Source organism: Rhinichthys klamathensis, unplaced genomic scaffold (assembly GCF_029890125.1).
Source record: "Rhinichthys klamathensis goyatoka isolate OS25496 unplaced genomic scaffold, OSU_Roscu_1.1 h1tg000100l_1, whole genome shotgun sequence".
Lineage (NCBI taxonomy): Eukaryota > Metazoa > Chordata > Actinopteri > Cypriniformes > Leuciscidae > Rhinichthys > Rhinichthys klamathensis.
This window is the reverse complement of record NW_026606639.1, coordinates 87,686-107,527: the sequence shown is the minus strand read 5'-3', so window position 1 is coordinate 107,527 and position 19,842 is coordinate 87,686. Positions and strand designations below refer to the sequence as shown.

Sequence of the window (19,842 nt, the reverse complement as noted above, 5' to 3'; positions counted from 1 at the left end):
TTGTCTCTGAAGCGCAAACGTTGTAGCCCGGAGGTCCATATGTAGAGCAGAGGCTTTGCTTCTGTCAACACCCTCAGCGATCCTGAGCCTCAACAGCGAAGCCCAGATGTCAGAGTCACGCAGGATGGCACCTCCTCGGTGACATTCCACCTCACACTTTTGCTTGCCTGTTTCTGGTTGGATCGTGTGGTTTCTGGTGCTGGCGTTGCTTTATGTAAAGATGAACTGTCGTGTGATGGGACTTCAGAAGTCGGTTCCTCGGTTTTCACTTTCTTTTACTTACACTTTGGCCTTCTGTCAATGTCAATATGACTGTTTCACTTGCACCCTATCCCTCACTTTGCCTCTCTTTCCATTTTTTTTTACTCCCTCTCCCTCCTTATGAGACACTAGCTGCAGTAGTTCCATGGGAACTTGTCTAGTTTCTCTCTCTTTAAAGGCCAAGTCTCTCTCAGGAAGCCTCTTTTCAGTGTCCCTGAGCGCTAAACAAACATATAATGTGAGTGCGGGCCGCACCGGAGCCCTTTTGGACCTTCCCAAGTGTCCTGCTGTCTTGCTCTGCCTGAAGCTCGCTGCACTTCCATGACAAGAAACCCTGGAGGTTTCCAAATGAGCCGCTGCCTGGAGGTTCATCATTTGTATGGACACGCACACACACACAAACAAACAAACAAACAGAGGAATCCTGAATGCACCGGGAGAATAATATAATCCACCATTACCTCCCCTCGTACACACACTAGGAGTCGTGGACCGGGTGGAATAATAAGTGTCAAGACACTTTTCCCCCACTTGCTGAATGTTTTGTTTCTGTCATGTTCCTGTCTCACACACACACACACACACTTACACAATTTCCCTATTCCAGGTCTTGCTAAAAGATAGAATTCACCAGAGAATTTGTAATTATATCAGCCAGGTCCCTGTTTCCCAGGCACGTCTCTTTGTATTAGTGTTTAGAAATGAGATGACGGAGGCACTACTCTTTTACTTTACAGCCAATCAGGATGAGCTTGCTCTCTTGTTCTATCGCTTGCTATTTATTTGTGATTTGGACCTCACTGAAGTCTTAATCCAGCACTACTATAAACTACTTTTGGTCCTAAATGCTTTATCATAAATTGTAAAAGACTATATTTGATAAATTTTTAGTTTATGAGGGTTTTTTACCCACTTAAGGGGTTTTACCCACTTAAAACACCTGTTTGATGGCTTTTCATGGCACAAAGCTATGATGCAAGTCATGTGAAAGACATGACTTGCATCATGGCTTTGTGCCATGAAAAGACATCAAACAGACGTTTTTTTTTAGGTTACTGGGTAGCAAGAAAGCTGGAAGTGTGTGCAGGAAATAGGGAATGAGTCTTCTGATGCATGTAAAGTTTTTATTGGCTTTGCTTCGAAAGGTCAGTGGCGAATGTGACGTTGATGTGAGTCTTTATAATGTTAATCAAGATTTCTTACCCCAAAAATGATAATTTACGTCCACATGGCCTAAATATTAAATTAGTATTTAAACATGGGCAGTCAAAGGTTCTTATTACTAAATAAAAAATTAAACAAAATGAGAATTATTACTTATGTAATATTTCACTGTCAAATAAAATAGAGTTAGTCCTTGTCAACACTAATAAGTCTTTTCTCTCCGTTTTGGCCTTCCCCCCACACTGAGACAATGTTTTTATTAACGAAAACAAAGCTTTTTGAAAACGCTCTCCAAAGTGAATGCATTTGAAAAATGCTGCACACACAAGCTGGAAACTGAAACATGCGGTGCATATACTTAATTATTGATTAATTGTGGATTTTGAATCAGTGCTCTAAAACATTTTTCAAAATATGTGTACAAAATTTCACATATTGTTTTCCATTAAATGACCTCTTTAAAATGAATCTCAATAGTAATGTTACAATGTAAAAAGTAATTCACAAAGTCTGGGCTTTTAAGGAGTTTGAGATGTCAGGTTAATAGTTTCAAAGTCACACAAATGGTTTTATTATTCAAATTTGGGTCGAGGAGGCAGACACGCGCTGATTAATAAACAGAGAGAGTGGTCTGACTGGGTCGGAGGTCTTTATGGTCATGAGTCTGGAATTTATTTCAACATTGTTTTTTGTTTGTTTGTTTGTTTTGACATCAAACTCTCTAATCCACCATAGAAATTGTAGTTTAATGTAATCAAAGTAGTTGTTTCTCTTAATCTGTATGTTATACATCATTTAAATAGCTTGTTCCGAGACAGTATCTGTGTTTAATATGAGAATCGTTATGAGTGACATATGGAGTTATTATCTGTATTGAAGTAAACTCGTAAACAAGCAGCATCATTTGTGTTTTCTTAGCTACATCATTAGCATGTTTCTCTGACTGCATATTAGATATTGATTGACGCAGGAGGAGTGGGTATGGAGAGAACATTCCAGAAGAGCGAAATTATCACGAGGATGGTATTGGGGCGAATCGTTGAGGAGTGAGGTTTGAAGTGCTTTTTAGATGGAGAGAGAGAGACAATAGGACTGAATTAGCTCTGCTGGTGTCCCTGATAGCGGCAGTTGTAAAATGTGCGAAAATAACAAGGGCCTGACAGCTCGATCCCAACACCTCATCATCATCATCATCACCATGGGAACCAGCGTGCCAAGAGCTGCGGAAGAGACGTGCTCATTTTAACTGAGCTTTAAAGCTTGCATCTCGCACTGTGGCTACTCTCTGGCACGCCGCATACATTTACTCCCTCTCTTTTTCTCACCCACTCACTTACTCATGTATTCACACAAGCCCCTCGTCTGCTTTTGCATCTATACAACTGGGAAGAAAAATCGTCTTTGTTCTGGTTGCTTAACAAAAGAGAAGTTATTTTGTACTGTCAGTTTGCGAAACAGTTTTGCCAAGTATTCTTCTTAATACTTTTGTTTGTGTGTACCTGTTAGGATTCGTGTGTTCTTTTAATCTCTTTCTTAGCCTTACAAGTGTGTGACAACTGGCAAATAGAAAGGAATAGTGTCGGGACATGCAAACAGGGCATTTGCATATGGAAAATTGTCTCATCAGTGTATGCCTTCCAACCAGCTGTCATTTTCACCCCAAAAAAAGCAGCTGCAGAAATGAGAACATTTTTCCAGATGATAGCAAAGAACAGATTTTGGAAACTGTAATGTGCAGTGCAAGTATTTTAAAGTCTTATTTGTATGCCGTTATTTTATAGTTTTCTTTTATATCTTTGGTTTATAGGTTAATATTGAAGAAATGTTATTCTGGAAGATAGAAGGATAAGAGTAGGCAGTAGTTAAAGGTTCACTCAAAAATGAAAATTATCATCATTTACTCGCCTTCATTCCAAACCACAATGGTATTTCAGTTTAACACAAAAGAAGATATTTAAAAAATGTTTTTGTGGGGGGTTTTTTTGTGTGTTTTTTTAGTCCAATGTTGTTTTGACTATGGACAAAACCTGCTGAAATGTTCTTCAAAATATCTTTTTTTGTGTTAAGCAAAAGAAATAGTCATACTACCCGAAAAGCCTGCATTTTGTTTATTGGTTTCTGCTTATCAAGAGATCTTAAAGGCATAATATGTAAGATTTTTGGATTCAAATATTCAAAAGCCAATAGAACAATGTTATATATTTTGTTAACTTGTGTACTATCCCAAATGTTTCCAACAACATTGCCTGTCAGTGACGTCATATCCGCGTTAGCCTCGATTTCCTGTTTTACTTCCATAGAAACATGCAACACCAAAGACGCTTATATATAATACAGTATATGATGTGTTTTATTAGACAGGTGACAACTGTTTGGATACCTTTATCGACAGAAAATGAATCATTGTTATATAGCTCAACATGGTTTTAAGCTCTTGTTTTCTTGATTTACCACGAGTAACATATTTGTATCATGCCTCAGAGACAACACTATTTTGTCAAGTGGCTAACATGGCATATTCAGAAAGTGCTGTATTTGTAGTAACAGTAATTAAAAATAATAATTCCACCACACAATATATTTTAAAATGAATTGCATACTATTTAGCAACACAAGTCATCCCGCTTTTATTAATATGATATTCTAATATCGATTTAGATTACTGCAATGTGCAACAAGTAATGTTAATATAACTTTCAACACTCTCAAATGTATTTTTTGCAGTGCTGCGTTAACCCACAATTTTAATTTGTCAAATAAAGTGACCTGTACAAGTAGTAATTCATCACTTGTGGGTATTCCACTAGAATAACTGTACTGTACTTGTAACAAAGTTCAAGTTCAGATAAGACCGGTGTTGCACAGGTGTCTCTCTCCAGCATTCACTCCACCGGCCTCGTTCCGCTCCCACAGCTCTCGGCCTCGCACTCCTTCATACCAGAGTAACGTTAATAAAACTTTAATACATTAGCTCACCCATGAACATGATTTCTGCCTGAGTCCTGTCAAATTGCTTTCCATCGGCTGTGGAAGTGAAGATGACAACTCCCATGATTCCACTCTCATTCACGGCATCATCGAGATTTGTCATCGTTTTGAATAAGTGACCTCTAGCGGCGAAATTTACAAACTATGCCTTTAATATGCTTAGGCAAGAATCACTGCTGCTAATCATACTTCTGAAACCCCCTTATTTCTTTACCATACTTGTGTCTATTGTTTTGTATTGTATTTAAAGCAATGATCGAACAAAGAGATGAATGTGAGAGTATTTTTCGGGAATGAGACTTGTAGAAGCTCCCTGCACTACATCTGTTGATGTCTCTGAATGTTCTTTTCTGTACATTCCTACATTCATTTTCCTTTGTTGCTATGCTCAGTTTTTGTGTGGGGGTTATCACTCACATCTGTCATCCAATCACACTGCTTCTTTCTGATGACATCAGGCTCTGTGTCTTTGTCTTTATCTTTACAATCTTAGACATATCAACTTGAATGAAATTTCATCATTCTTGACTACTGAACTCCCATTCCTCTTTCCTATAGCCTGACCTCCTCAGATTCTCACACTTGATTTTATATTCTAGATTTTCTCCATCTTGTCCCATCAATTGTAAAATATAATGCAATACTTCAGTTAGTTTTGGTGTAAATGTTTAGCACAAGTTTTGTTGGGGAAGTTACTTTAAAAATATAGATTTCCAAGCTACTCATTTAAAGTAGTTTAACTAATAGCTTCACTACATTTTTAAAAAGCAAATTGCACTGAAGCTATTTAAGGGGTCAAAAATGAAATGCTTGTGTCCTTTACTCTTCTGTGCATCTTTGTGGTGGGTTCATCATACACACTCGCATCCCCAATGCGAGCTGCACTCCTCTAACACTCCTCCCCCCGCAGACACACTCCTCCAAAACAGACTTTTGCTCAGAAGAGAAATGTCTTTGAAGTCCTCGGTTTCTGAGACAGCGCAGTCGCCTTGTCAACTCCGCTTAGCTGCGATCCCATCCTTAGCATCCCACTGTTCTCCTCCCTCAAGAGCCTCACCGCCCAAAAGAGCAGTCTGAGGTCCATTATGTTAGAGTTGGTGGGTTCAGGCCTGTGAGATGATTCATAAGCAATATTACACTCATAGCCGTGCAATATCGCTCTACATAAGCAAGGATCGGCCGTAGGCAATCACAGCTGTGCTGATATAGAGCCATATTGCATGATTACGAGTGCGATATTGTGTTTTTTACAAAAGTTTGACGACACAAATGAGTAAATAAATAAGAAACAACAATGGAGTGTCTTTAAAAACCCTCTTTTGTGCAGAACTACTTCCTTCCGCCAAGGATTAAAATCTCAAGTTTACAGTTTAACAGTTGAGCCCAAGCCTCTGTTACTAATTCTAAAACGTCACTTTAGAACTAGCAATGAACAAGGAACACTGGGGTGCTTCATTGAAGCTCATTGTATTATGTAGAGTATTATGAGAGAGAGAGATATTAACTAAGCGAGTGCATTACCTGCATCTAGCTGATATTCTTCAGGCCAATCTTATATTCATAATCACAAAATCAGTTTGTGTCCGCTAAGGTAATATCTTTGTCTTTTTAACAGCTCAAGGAATAGTTCACCCAAAAATGAAAATTAGCCCATAATTTACTCACCCTGAAGCCATCCTAGGTGTATATGACATTCTTCTATTAGACGAATACAATCGGAGTTATATTAAAAAAGTCCGGGCTCTTCCAAGCTTTATAATGGGAGTCAATGGGTATACTTTTTTGGAAGTCCATCAAAGCGCATCCATCGTCGATAAAGTGCTCGAAAACGGCTCTGCTGGGTTAATAAAGGTCTTCTGAAGTGAAGCGATGCGTTCGTGTAAGAAAAATATCCATATTTAAAACTTTATCGACTAAAATAACTAGCTTCCGGCAGACGGCCGTACGCAAATCGACTTACGCCGAAAGAGTAACCCTTGAACTTGACGCACAACGTAATGACGAACGCGGTTGCCCAGCCATGTTTGTTCGAACCACGAGATGGCGTCAAAGCTTATGAAACTCCAACATCCTACGTCATACACATACATCGTCAATGTTACTCTTTAAAAAAACTTTAAAAAAAACTCTTTTGGCGTAAGTCGACTTGTGTACGGCCGTCTGCCGGAAGCTAGTTATTTTAATCGATAAAGTTTTAATGATGATCACTATGATGGATTCATGGTGAGTAAATCATGGGCTAATTTTCATTTTTAGGTGAACTATCCCTTTAAGGGGATTTCCCATGACAGCGCTAGTCAATGCATTTGTAAGTTGAGTTTTATTGTTTACAACCTTGTTTCAGTCCTTTTCAATATGAAAGTCTTTGCCACTGGCTCGCTCATAAAGACAGTCTTTGCTGCCATCTAACGGCGTAATAATATAACTTTCACTGAAGACAAAATCACAATCACTAACTGACCCTTTCTCAACACCGAATAAGCATGTTATTTATATAAAAATATTATTTATTGAAAAATAATTTTTAAATAAACAACATTAGCCATTATAAAATTATAAGAAATGTGTACTATAGGAAATAAACAAGCAAACAGTTCAGTCAAAAGTACAAAAGCAGCGCTAGTTATAGTAGAGGATTTCAGTTAAATAAAAATATAAAGTTATGAAACTTAACTTTGCCCTTAGCTATATAGATTTGCTCTGGAATAAGTAATAGACCAAAGATTGCCCATTTGAAATTATACCTCATGTTTAAACACTATCTACATAAGAACCAGCAGCCAATTCCCGAAGGACTGGCCGAGATAAAGCTCTTATCGGCGTGTACATGAGGCCTGAAGCTCACATCTACGAAAAAATCGTAACAAATTATCAAATAGGCGCTATGTTTATATATAGGTTCGCATATTTGAGGTCTAAATAACTACATTCTCACCTAAATTCTTAAAATTCTCTACATTCTGTTTCACAACAACAGTAGTATTTTTAAAATGATGGTGGTTTGCTCGTCGGCCATTCTCACATAATCACTGGAAAAGGCTCTCAGCCAATCAGAATTGAGATGTTGTATAATAAATAATATCCAACGCTTATGTAAGCGAGTACAGCGCAGATCACTGACGGCTGTCCTGTTACTCAGTCATTTTTGAGTCAGTGAAGGGACCATGAAGAATACATTTGTCATAGAGTGAGGATGAATCAGATGTGTGAAAGAGCTTTGAGACAGTGTGCCATCTCTGTGTTTTATAATATAACAAGACGGGATATGATTGTGTTTCAATGAAGTGGGTCAATGGAGCAGATATAGAATATTATAAAATAAAATAAAAAACTGCAAAATAAGTGATAAATAGATGGATAGATAAAGAGAGAGAGACAGACATTGTGTGTCATGTAAAGATATGTAATTTTTTTAAAATGTTTTGTCAGATCTCGTTACATTCAGTCAGGAAATGAAGCTCTGTCTCTCTCTCTCTCTTTCACTCTCAATCTCATTCTCACGCTCTCACTCACTCTTGGTCCACCAGCCACACCACATCCATATTTACATGGTGTTTCTATGGCCTGTTCTCAAACGACTGCTCCCCCCTGCTATCTTTAATGGAGGCTTTCCTCTCCCAGTGTTACTATGTCAGAACGCCTATCATTTGTAAAGCCGGGTGTTTGCGGTGAGACGATGGTCGTCCGCCGTAAGTCGACGGGGCCTCCTGGACCCCCGGAAGAGTTGAAAATGAAGGCTGCGCACGCAACCTCCTCAGTCTCCAGGGAACAAACGTTGAGTGTGTTACGGTGCATTAATATCATCAAACACACCATGGGAATTTTTTGAAGTGCCACCATGTGAGGGGCTTTACACAGCTAGGAATACAGCCATTACGCTAGTGGTGAGGAGCTAGCAGCGATTTAGCTGTGTGTTATTTTCAAGAGATGGAATCATTAAGTACACAGCTTCTCTCAAATTGCAATATAATGTCAATGCAGTGGCTGAATATTTCCAGTTTCTGTGGAAATTTGATCATAATATCTTTAACATGTTTCTCGTCATGAATATTACAAGCATTTTAAATTACTTTAGGGTTGTTTTTTTTTAGAAAAGGTTTCATTTTGTGCTGGATATGAAGCATTACATCCTCTCAATTATTATTATTATTATTATTCAGCCTGGAATTTTAATCCAATTGAAAAAAATGTTGGGTAGTGAGCTGGTTTTCGTCGCACCCCAGTGCTCTAATTGATTGATTAAAGTAATTGATTGGTTTGAGAGGTGCTGCAACTGATTAAAATGCTTTCAGACATGAGCAGATTGAAAGGCAGCATGTACCAGCACACTCTCTGGCCCCCAGGGGCCCATGTCTGGCTCTCCTCGAGGAGCAGAGACAGTGGATGTACGTTTGTGTGTGTACGGTCCATCTGGTCAGTGGAATTCAAGTCTCTGGTTAGCTGGCTTACATGTGTCTTGTTTATTTCCAAATCATTTAGACATCCATTGTTTTAGCTCACATAATCACTGCAACATTTGTTTGATTTGAAAAGAAGAAGAAAAAACTGGGGGTGATTAACTTTATCTATCTATCTATCTATCTATCTATCTATCTATCTATCTATCTATCTATCTATCTATCTATCTATCTATCTATCTATCTATCTATCTATCTGTCTGTCTGTCTGTCATGAAAACTTTCTGCTTTTATACCTCCATTTTTGAAGATATTTGTTTAGAATTCTTTGCAATTCAATGGCTGAATGCAGCAAGCACAACATCTTGCTTTTTGCATTTAGCATAAATTCATGTGTAAAAGATCATAGAAAAGCATAGCAGTGCATTACATTTACAGCACTTTCATATTGAAACTGAATAATCAACTGGCAGCATTTATGCACAGAGGGCAGTTATTCCTTGTTGAAGGTTGTCCAAAGGGTTTTGCTCCCTGTCCAGAATGACTCAGCATGTTATGATGTCACTGTTTTTCCCCTCTCTTCCACATTATACAGTAAATGCATGTTCTGCTTTTATTCTGTGTTAAACAAAGGGAGAAACATGGCCCCACCATCCTGAGGGAGATTTGACAGTCTTTTTTTCTCGTGAACAAATGACAGGAGTGTTTTATCAAAGCAGGAGATTTTGCTAGAGGCTGGATGTGTGAGTGTGTGAATGTGTTTTCCTGTGTGTGACCAAGTGCCTGTCTGAAGATGACATGCTGATGAGGCCTGGGAATGAAATTCAAAAAGCTGTTTTTGATGTCACAGTGATTTGCCATTCACAAACCATTCTAATTATTTAAGGTGGTGCATTTCTGAGTTTTTGTCAATAACAAAAGAAAATTAGGGGGAATTTGATTTCATCGTTTATGAGTTCAGTGAATTATGAAAAGAGGTGTTATTTACCAGAATGGAGCTAAAATATAACAAATTTGGATATTGGTTAAATTGGAAAAGCAAGGTTGTTTTAAAGGAAGAATAATCTTTGTCAACACTATTTCAATAGTCTACTTTCTTACTTAGACATTCTACTAACTATAAGTAACTTTGCCACTATATGTCAACTAACTATCATTCGTGTATTAGTAGACTGTCTGGTTAATATATGCAAACACTTTATTCGTATGGTCCGCCAACAGACATTTTACTGACTACAAGTAACTTTGCAAGTACATGCCAACTTATTCTAACCCTAACAGTCTAATCCTCTAATGAGAGTTAAGGTTACTTATAGTTATTAGAATGTCTAAAGTGGACTATCAAAATAGTGTGTAACCCTTTAGATTGCATAGACGAACTGGTTTTACTATAAAAAAAAAAAAACATGCACTGATGAATTTTGAGACCATGAACATATAGTAACAAAGTAAATATTTTAATTTTATGGTGACTTTATGAAAAAATAAACTTCTCTTTTAGCTAGGGTTTCTTTTAAACGTTTAGTTTTCTAGAAGGAGTCTGAGAATAGATCGAATTATGAGTTAGCAGTGTATGAATTGGAACCTGTTTGGTTTGTGGTAATGGCTAACAGTCGTCAGGGATGGCTAACAAGCTCTAACCAGGCATGGAACAGCCTTGGCTGCAGGCAGGCACCAGGCTTCAGGTCCAGTAGATTTGGCATCATATGAGAAGAGAAAGGGGACTCGTGCAGAAAAAGAGAGAGTCAAAATTTGGGGGACATATTGACTTTTTTGGCAAGAACTCTAAGGTGGGAGTGTAAAAAAAAAAAAGAATAGATGAAAAGAAAAAGAAAAAAACAGAGAACAGTGTTTACACTGTTTACACTGTTTACAGAGAACAGTGGACCTGTTACAGGAGGGAATGAGAGAGGAGAGAATAAAAGAGAGCTGAGCACTGGAGGAATGCTGATCTCTGCATATTTAGCTGACAGATGGCTGAAATACAGGTATTTTTACCTACAGTCAGGTCAAATCACTCAGATCCTGTAGATCAGTGGTTCTCGATGGATTGCTCAGGAGTCAAAAGTGAGTCTCTGGTCTTTTTTTCGCATTGTCGTTGAAAAGAGCTATGGAACACAAGAGAATGCAGATGTTTAATAAATAATAATTTAATAATAAATCCCACATCTGCTGTTCTTTCTGCATTAACAAAATTATCAAAATGATCATGTTAATATTTTTTTCTGTATTATTCTAGTATTATGGTAGCCTGGTTAAAACCAGACCATTCTCAGTTGTAACTAAGTTATGGTCTGGCAAAGCGTCATCGACAAATCATTTCCAGAGGGACGTCGCGGATAGACCTAAAACCAATCAGAGCGATGAAGGAGATGACATATGCAGAGCGGCGGAGAAACATCTCCGAGTGTTGTTCTTTGCTCGGTTTTTAACAAAAAGGAAACGTTCAAATCGCTTAAAACAGACGCGATAGCTGATTCGAACAAGTGATGTTCGACGGCGGCATCCATCTTTGTAACGTAGGCTACAAAATCCGCTTCAAAATCCCAGCGCTGTCATCATCGTGTAAAGCCCACCCCAACGTTTCTGATTGGTGCCGCGATTTCGGCGGATTGGAAATGGGCTTGAATGAGCTCTCTGCCAGACTAACTTTCAGAGCAAATCTAAATTTGCCGGAAGTTGTCTTGGTCTTCCCAGGCTGGTATTATGGTAGTATTAAGGAGGTTTTTGTTTTCTAGTTTTGTAGAATAGAACTTTTTACTACTGTGATGGGTCATGTCCAATGTAAAACCAGTTGGGAACCACTGCTATAGACATTGAGCCTTCAACCTCAGCTGAAACAATCTCGGCTCTCCGCCAAACGCTGAATTTAATTGCTGCTTGGATCATATCAAACAGCACGATTGTCTTTCCACAGATGAGCGTTTGATAGCAGCCTGAACTCAAATAATACATCAATCCAGATCAAACAGACTGCGAGCTCTCGCCTTGTCTCTGCTCAGCTTTCATTAGAACTAACTGCCTGGGGGACTCAACAAACCACATATTTTCAATCCTTAGAGAAACCTTGGATTTAATGTAAAAATCAATGCTTGTTCTGCCTGTTTCCTGTTCAGCTCTGTTCTGAGGTCTCGCAAAGAGGGCATCTCTGTAAATAAACGTATTGTATTCGTGCTTTGCTAAATTCTCGTTACGCCGCTAATAGGGATGAGCCCACGGAAATCCAGGCTCTCCGGGCTGCTTTTTTGATCATGCTTAGGCTTGCCGTCGCAGCTTTTGACCTCCGTTTTCTCTTCCTGTCTCTCGCAGATAATGACGACCATAAGAAAGAAGACGATGCCAGAGTGGAGCAGGGTGAGTGACAGTGTTTCCTAATGCTGTTTTCACGTTTGCAAACAAGATGGGAAATTATCACATCCAATATCCTGGAGCCCAACAATGTTTAATCCACGGCATCTGAAATGCTCGCTCCATGATTAATCGAGCCTTTTGTTGTGGGTGGCAGCTCTACAATTGCCTATAAACAAGAAAACAAGAGTCTGCATTTTCTGAAATAGTTTAGCTGGCTTTCCCATGCACACCTTTGGTCTTTTGGCGAGTTAATTGAGATGAAGGTTGTCAGGCGTTGTGCTTTTGCAAGACTGAATTGTTTTGCACCATAGTCAGATAGATTGAATGCTAATCGGACTCGCTCGCCACCTTGTTGGAAATGACACAATCAAACATTATCAAATGGGATTCCAATTGGCTTTGCAGGTCTTCTTTTAACGGCGGTCTATTCAGATGCAAATCACCTTACCTTCTTTGTTGACTTTCAGAAAAGATTACAAGGTTTTCATCTGCAGGCCTCCTTGACTGTACATTAACAGTGGCAAAAAGAGAGAGAAAATAAAGGTGTTTCTTTGTGACTAATGCGTGTTTTCTACCGGAGCTAAATAGAAGGCTGCAGGTAGCATTACAAATGATTCAGTGCTAAGCTAATTCCCAGCGCTAGACCCTTAAATCCAGCTTACATACCCACAATGTTCCCAAACCTGCTTAAGCGACTGTCAAAAAGACAACTGAGCATCGTACAGTGGTAATCTAATCTGGGTTTATCTCTAGGTTTAGCCTGGACTACAAAACCAGTACAAATCGGATGATACCAGTCCTTGAGATTGCTATACTAGAGTTTCAGTCAGATTACAGTAGCAGTAGAACTAATAATAATAATAATAAAAAAAAAAAAACTTAAAAAAAACTAATTGTTGCTTTATCACCTAAATGAAATGCAATAAGTTTAAATTGAGGAACAAAAATCGCTACAACTAAAACTGAAATAAAAAAATAAGTTACACAAAACTTACTAGAGATTTCTTGACACTCACTTGACTCGAATGACTAGAACGAAAAGTGAAAATATAATAATAAAAACCCTATCAAAATATTAATAAATACTATGCTAATAATATATAATAATGTTAAAATAACTAACAAAGTACAGTAGGTTTATTGTTGAGCTGGAAGGCTGAACCCAGGTCAAACATCTCCAACAGTCACTTAAACTTTAAGGAATTATAAGATGGAAGTTTCCTGGCAAGGTAACAAGGCCAGCATTGATCGTTTCCACAAAAGTTAGGTGATTGAAAATACAGAGGGTGAAAGGAGTGCTAAATGAAGCATCTTAGAGGAGGAGAACATGTTCATGCCTCAACGACATGAAGCAAAAAAAACAAAAAAACAGGGCTGCATGCTGTGATTTTTACTACCAATGTGAGAAGCTGTTCACATGACTGTATCTGTAAGTCAAGACGGCCATCAAAACTAGATCCAATCCAGAACAAGCGTTTTTTCAGCATTGACTTTTTTACAGCCGTGTTATAAAACGGTATTCAGAAGCAATCCAACAAGCCTCTAATAGCCCTCGGAACTACTGTGATTCCTGGGGTCGTGCCTTTGTGTGGTTGTGTTTACTACTGCACAAAACCAGGGAGACCAATCACCTCTTTGTGGGTGCTGTTATACCTCATTGTAAACACTGGACCGGGATGACCCGGCATGGCAACACGTATCAGGATTCTATCTTGTTCACAACATGCCATGTATCACATCTGCACGCACACACACAGTAGCTCCGAGCACACTGCTTTTCCTGCTCCAGCAGTTTCGGCTAGCTTAGCCTCAGTTTCGTTCAGTGAATGTCTGACTGGCAGCCAAGCCATGGCCTTTAGCAGCGCTTCACTTAGCCAGGGCTCTGATTCTCTCTCTTTTTCTCAGGAACCAATTCAAAGGCTCAAATGGTTGCCGTTCTCACAAGGAATTGAGCCTTTTTTTTCCCTTTATCCCCCCTGTATCAGCTCTCTCCCACTCTCTATCAATCAATCCGATTCTCTCCCTCTCTCTGTTTCACCTTCTTTTTCTTGCTGTCTTTCACCAAAATCCCTTACACTACACTTTTACATGCCCCATTTTTTATCAGCTGGGTTTTACCGAGGCACACAAAAGCCCCTGTTGATGCAGAATCACCTGGTTCATGTATGCACTCCCATCAGGGCCTACGACACAATAGCAGGATATTCCTCCGCTCATTTCACCCTTATCAGTGCTGCTCAGGATAGGCAATCTGTGCCTCGTAACCTTAGATGCTTTTTGTTGTTGTTGTGGTGAGCTGGCAAGTTGCCCCTTTTCAGTTCTGAGATTAATAGAGGTTTTTTTTTATTTTATTTTTTTTTTTATAAAGAGATAAAAGAGAACTACAAACTATATTTCTTAATATTTGTTGTGCAATTTGTTAATACTGTAATTATTATTGCTAAGACGTATTGTAAAGGTTATTGATACTGTAAAATCAAATGTATTTTTATTTTATTTTATTATTTTATGTGTGAAAAATCTAGTTTTTGGATTAAAGTTCTCATGAGTGGCATGATGATTTTTGACAGGTAACACGCAGCCCATGGAAGGAGGGGAAGAAGATGACGATGATGATGCTGATAAAAAAGGTATGAGAAAATCTCTGTTCTTGTGATCGTAAGTTCAGCTGTCAAAGTCCGTATCACCCAGCCATTGTTGAGGGAAAATCAGACTAAAAGAAGGTGTCTCTTCGGGTTGTTCGGTCAGGGTGTGGAAACCTGTTTAAGGAGCCATTAGCTTTCGAATTCTGCCGTTTCAGCCTCTTTGGTTGTAGCACTGAAACAATTACTTGCTTCTCAATAAAACGGACCAAAGATAATTAAATTCGTATACTGAAGGGGAGTAGCAGGCTATTAACACCACAATTTCTCCATTTGTCTTTGAGCCAGAGGGTTGGAGATGGTGTTTTTTTTTTTTCTTTAATATTAAAGCAGGCAGCACTGATGTCTTTGGGGAAATTTCCCCAGGCTGATATCTCTCTTCAATATGCAGCACAAAGAATGGAGTCATTTTTTCAGTAAACTGATACTTTTGTCCTTCTAAATAGCAAACATATTCCAGGACTACCCTTACAAACATTTACCATAGTTTCTGGCAAAATACTGATACTACTACGACGACTATTACTACTATTATTCATTTATTTATTTTTATTTTTAAAATAATGTATTTATTTGTTTGTTTGTCATTAGTTTGAAGTCATTTTTTCAGTAAACTGATACTTTAGCAAACAACAACCTACCATATTTTGTCCTTCTAAATAGCAAACATATTCCAGGACTACCCTTACAAACATTTACCATAGTTTCTGCCAAAATACTGATACTACTTTTATTTATTTATTTATTTGTTTATTTTTTAATGTATTTACTTATGTTTAAAACAAATTAAACGTATGATTAAAATATTTTATTTGTTTGTTTTTAAATGTATTTTGTCTTTGCTGGAAGCTGTAAATGTTTATAAGGGTATGTCTAAACAAATTCAGACTGTATTTTGTGTCACTACCTTCATAACGTCTTGCATATGAACTCTGATCTTAATGGGAGCTAATCCATTCACAAACCCCCTTGTTTAACCTTCACGGGATGGCGTCAACATTAAAGCTATCTGCAGAAGTTAAGCTCAAACAACAAACAGCATTTGTTACAAGGGAGTGAAGAGCAGAACAAAGCGTGTTAAAGCAGCAGAGTCTATGATTTATCCACAGGTGTTAGCCACAGCCGTCCTCTAGTGCTGTCGCCAACATCAAATGCACTCGCTCTAATGCGGTGTCACTCGGAGAACAAGGTACAGCAGCACATTAAATATGTTTTTGAAATCATTTTTTGATTCATGGAAAATGAGCTTTTCCTGCACATTACCCTAGCGCCAGAGCTTGCAGCTCCAGCTCGCCTATCGAATTCCCGCCGGCCGCAACTTTGTTTTTCATGAACAGAGGAAGTTGATATACAGCCGTGGTGGGATATTGCTTTGTATTACACATTCAGTACTCTCCCTGAGGGGGATGCTCTCTAACTGAGGTTAGAGCAAGAGGGCCTTTTAGACAGCCCGTTAATGACAGAGAAACATTAGTGCTGTTCTCCCTAAAGCAGCACTTCATACATTCACATGCTCAGGGGACAACTGGCCCCGAAAGCACTGATCTGGAACTCTCTCTCTCTCCGTGTTCCTCGACGGGTTACCTGTGAGGAGTGTAAAGGAAAACAGTACCTCATTCCAGATAAGCTCCCACTTGCCTTCCTTCACAGCGAAGGAATGTGCGAATCTCAGAGGTTCTTCTTTCTGGTTGAGAGACAGACAGACTGAAGGGGTTTTCCGAGGGCATTAGCTTGCGGCTGGCGGGTTTAGTCTCAGTTAGTGAAGACACGCAGAAGAATCCGTTCGATCCGACCTATCAGCGCCGGGTTGTGGCCTAAGAGAGCCGGCGAGCTGCTTGGGTGAAGAGACTAGATTTCTTGACAGAGTTCTTGGGGGATAAAGTGATTTGTGATGTAATCCACGTGAAATCCATACATGGGGGATCTGTGTGTGGAGAAAATGAGAAGGATTGTTCACAGAACTGGACTGAGCATTTCAGCGCCCCCGGATAGCTTTTCAGATGGCCTATGAAGTGAGTGTATGTTTAGCGTGTGTGTCGTGGTGCATTTCAGAGATTAGGAGGTGACAGGTTAGATGGGCGAATCAGGACGCGGAGCATCAGGTCGAGCTGTTAACTGTGTACTCAGCAGATGTAGAAGGCAGAGGGGGCATGTTTGGAGAGGGAGAGAAAAAGAGAACAAGTCTGTGTGTGGAGGAAAGAAAGGGATAAAAGGCATCATATCCACATCTCTAAACTTATGCTAATGCTTTTAGTCTTATTCTCTTTTAGCTTAACCTCATTAATTAACACTTTATTGGCGCTCTCTGTATTATTCCCTTATTAAAAAAAGATTTACCCCTTAAGAGATTAATAGCATTTTTAAAAAATATATGTTTAAAATAATGTACACTCATGTGAAATACAGAATCCAGCATATCAGTAGCCTAATAAAAATCTCATATTTTGTTTCTTTTTTGCATGAGCTTTTTTGAGTTTTACTTGATTTTTTGTTGTTGTTGTAAATTTAAATATATTGGACAAATCAATTGAATAAACACAGTAAATTAAGTTTAGATTACTAAAATAAAAAATATATTTTTTTACAGTGTACAGGGAGACTGCCATATTGATATTTATTTTATTTTATTGAATATATTTTGCTTTGTTTTTAATCTAATGTTTGTATTTAAAAAAAAAATTTTTTTACTTTATTGAAATTTTGTTTTAGAATAAAATAGAATATTTACACAAGAAAGCTGAAATAAAACTTAGTGCAATAAATATTTTGTCTTTTTATAAAATTCAGTGTTGCTACTTTTATTTTTATTTAATTTTTTTTGCATCACTTGTATCTTATAATTTTCATTGCTTTTTACCTTGTTTACACTGCTATTATTATTATTATTTTAGAGCATTTTAATATATCTTACATAATTTCTTATCGCACTCACGTTGTAGGCCTAAATGTTTTTCATGCCATTTAGGCTCACAAAAAAATTATATGAACCAAATGTGTTTGACAGAAATAAAGATAGAATGTGTGTGAAGAATGTATGTGAGAGAAAGATAAAGGCAATGAAATAGCAAAAAAAAAAAAAACACACAACAAGAGGATGGGAAGAAATACAGAGCGGGAGGGTTCAAGCGACAGAAAGCTTCAATGATGCATTCATACCGAGGGTGGGCGGCTTTACAATTGTATATTGTGGATAGTGGCTCAAGTGTCTCCAAGTCCACAGTTTTGCACAGCTGGAAACACGTCCGTTAAGCTCCGACCCTGGTAGAGAGTGAGACACTGAATCAAAAGACACTGCACCGCATGAGCTACGTGCAGCTCTTAAAGTGGAAGCCAACACACACACACACACACACACAGAAGGGAGATTCTAGGCCGCTGAGCAGCATCTGTTGATTGTGACACTCTCGCTCACCTTTCTCTCTCAAGTCTCATACATTTTTCATGGTGCCGGTTTTCTTCACCATGAACTGTGTTCAGAGGGCCTGACTGACAGGAAGGAGAATTCCCCACAGTGTGAAGGGAAGGAAGTGCTCTGACTATTCTGTATGATTACAGATCCATAGTAATGTGACTGTAAATGTATGGCATTAGAAATATTTTCTAGATAGCTCACAGAAGTGTTTCTGCTTGTATGCAAGCGAGCGTCCTCCTCCTGAACGTGTGCATTCATTTATGAGTGTGTACGAGTTTATGGCTGTCATTTGAACTCTGTTACACTACTGCCATCTGCTGGTGGAATGACTCACTGCGGGGATAGAGGTTCATGTCGTTATTCAGCATATTGGCTTCATAAAATCATAAATTAACAACGCCAAATGCTTGTTTTCACAGCCTCAAATCTCCCTCCGAAGTTTGTACTCAGGCTTTGCTCGCCTTAGTTATTGTTGATCCGATGTATAATAGACAAGACGTCATTTTTGATGGATGTGAATTCTCTCTGGGTTATTTCAATGTCTCTCTTGCAGGCTAAGATAATAAAACTGCTGAAGAAATTTTAAGTCATAAAAATTGCTTACTCATATTTTGAAACTTTGAAACCTTTCACCTTTTACTACTTTAACTTTGATTTAGCTACTTCCCATTTAGAAGAGGACAACGTGAAAGCATGCATGACTCATTTTAGTTCTCGTCTCTCAGAATAATTTGGCTTTGTCTCCATGGTTATCTCTCACTGGTGTACGTGGTGACCATATGACCTCGCATTGAAACTGAGAAGATTTATCATCTAAGTATTTCAGAATCCAATTTATCTTCAGGTTCCTCACAAGAATACCATCAAAGACAGTGGTGCATGTCAACCTTTTTAGCAAGAAGAGGATGCTATGTCTTAACCCCACGCACAGGATCGTGGGTTAACATTGATCTGAATATGCCTTAATACTTCCCTTCCTTCCTTTCTTCTTTCCTTCCTGTGCAGGCAGCATTTTTAAGTTATGTCCTCAAAGTACTATTACCCGTATAGTCCACAGGGGGACTAACCTCTTCCCACATTATAATTCATATAGAGGGTAAAACATTGAGTTCCAGCCTCTGGGTAAAAGGCCTCTGCCCTCTAAATGAATAAAATGTCACTACATCATAATCTGCAGTTATTGGTTTATCAATATTGAGGATGAAGGTCCAGTGGGTGTGAAGCTGCATTTGATTGACAGCACCACTAGACACAAGGCTGACAACAAATCATGTTACCTTTTACGAAGGTTTGCCATGTCTTTTGGCACATTGTGTTTGTTTTCTTTTTTTTTTTAAGAGCATGTGGTGAGAAAATAATTTGCTCAGACATTGGGAAATTGCTTCTCACACCAGCTTGTTAAAAAAGCCAATTATGTCAGTAGCGTAATGGTCATTGTCAAGCACAGCGGATTATTTGTGTCAGGCTCTTCATTTTCCAATTCATGCCAGACCCTATCTGGGTTACAGAAAGAGAGAATCTGGGAGAGTATCGGGATGTCACTGAAGAGAGGAGAGGGGAGAAGGAGATGTCGAGTTTAGAGGACTAAAGTGCATGACTAAAATTAAAGTGACAAAATGAAACCCAC

General features: G+C 38.5%; 1 protein-coding gene across 1 annotated transcript in view; it reads left to right on the top strand.

Annotated features, from left to right (window-relative positions):
* The window catches only part of macrod2 (mono-ADP ribosylhydrolase 2), a 614,652-nt gene that overhangs the window by 559,606 nt on the left and 35,204 nt on the right, over positions 1 to 19,842 (top strand). The window contains exons 10-11 of the mRNA XM_056252970.1: positions 12,120 to 12,164; positions 14,732 to 14,791. Coding sequence (XP_056108945.1) covers positions 12,120 to 12,164; positions 14,732 to 14,791 — 105 coding nt within the window. The remainder of the gene's footprint in view (positions 1 to 12,119; positions 12,165 to 14,731; positions 14,792 to 19,842) is intronic.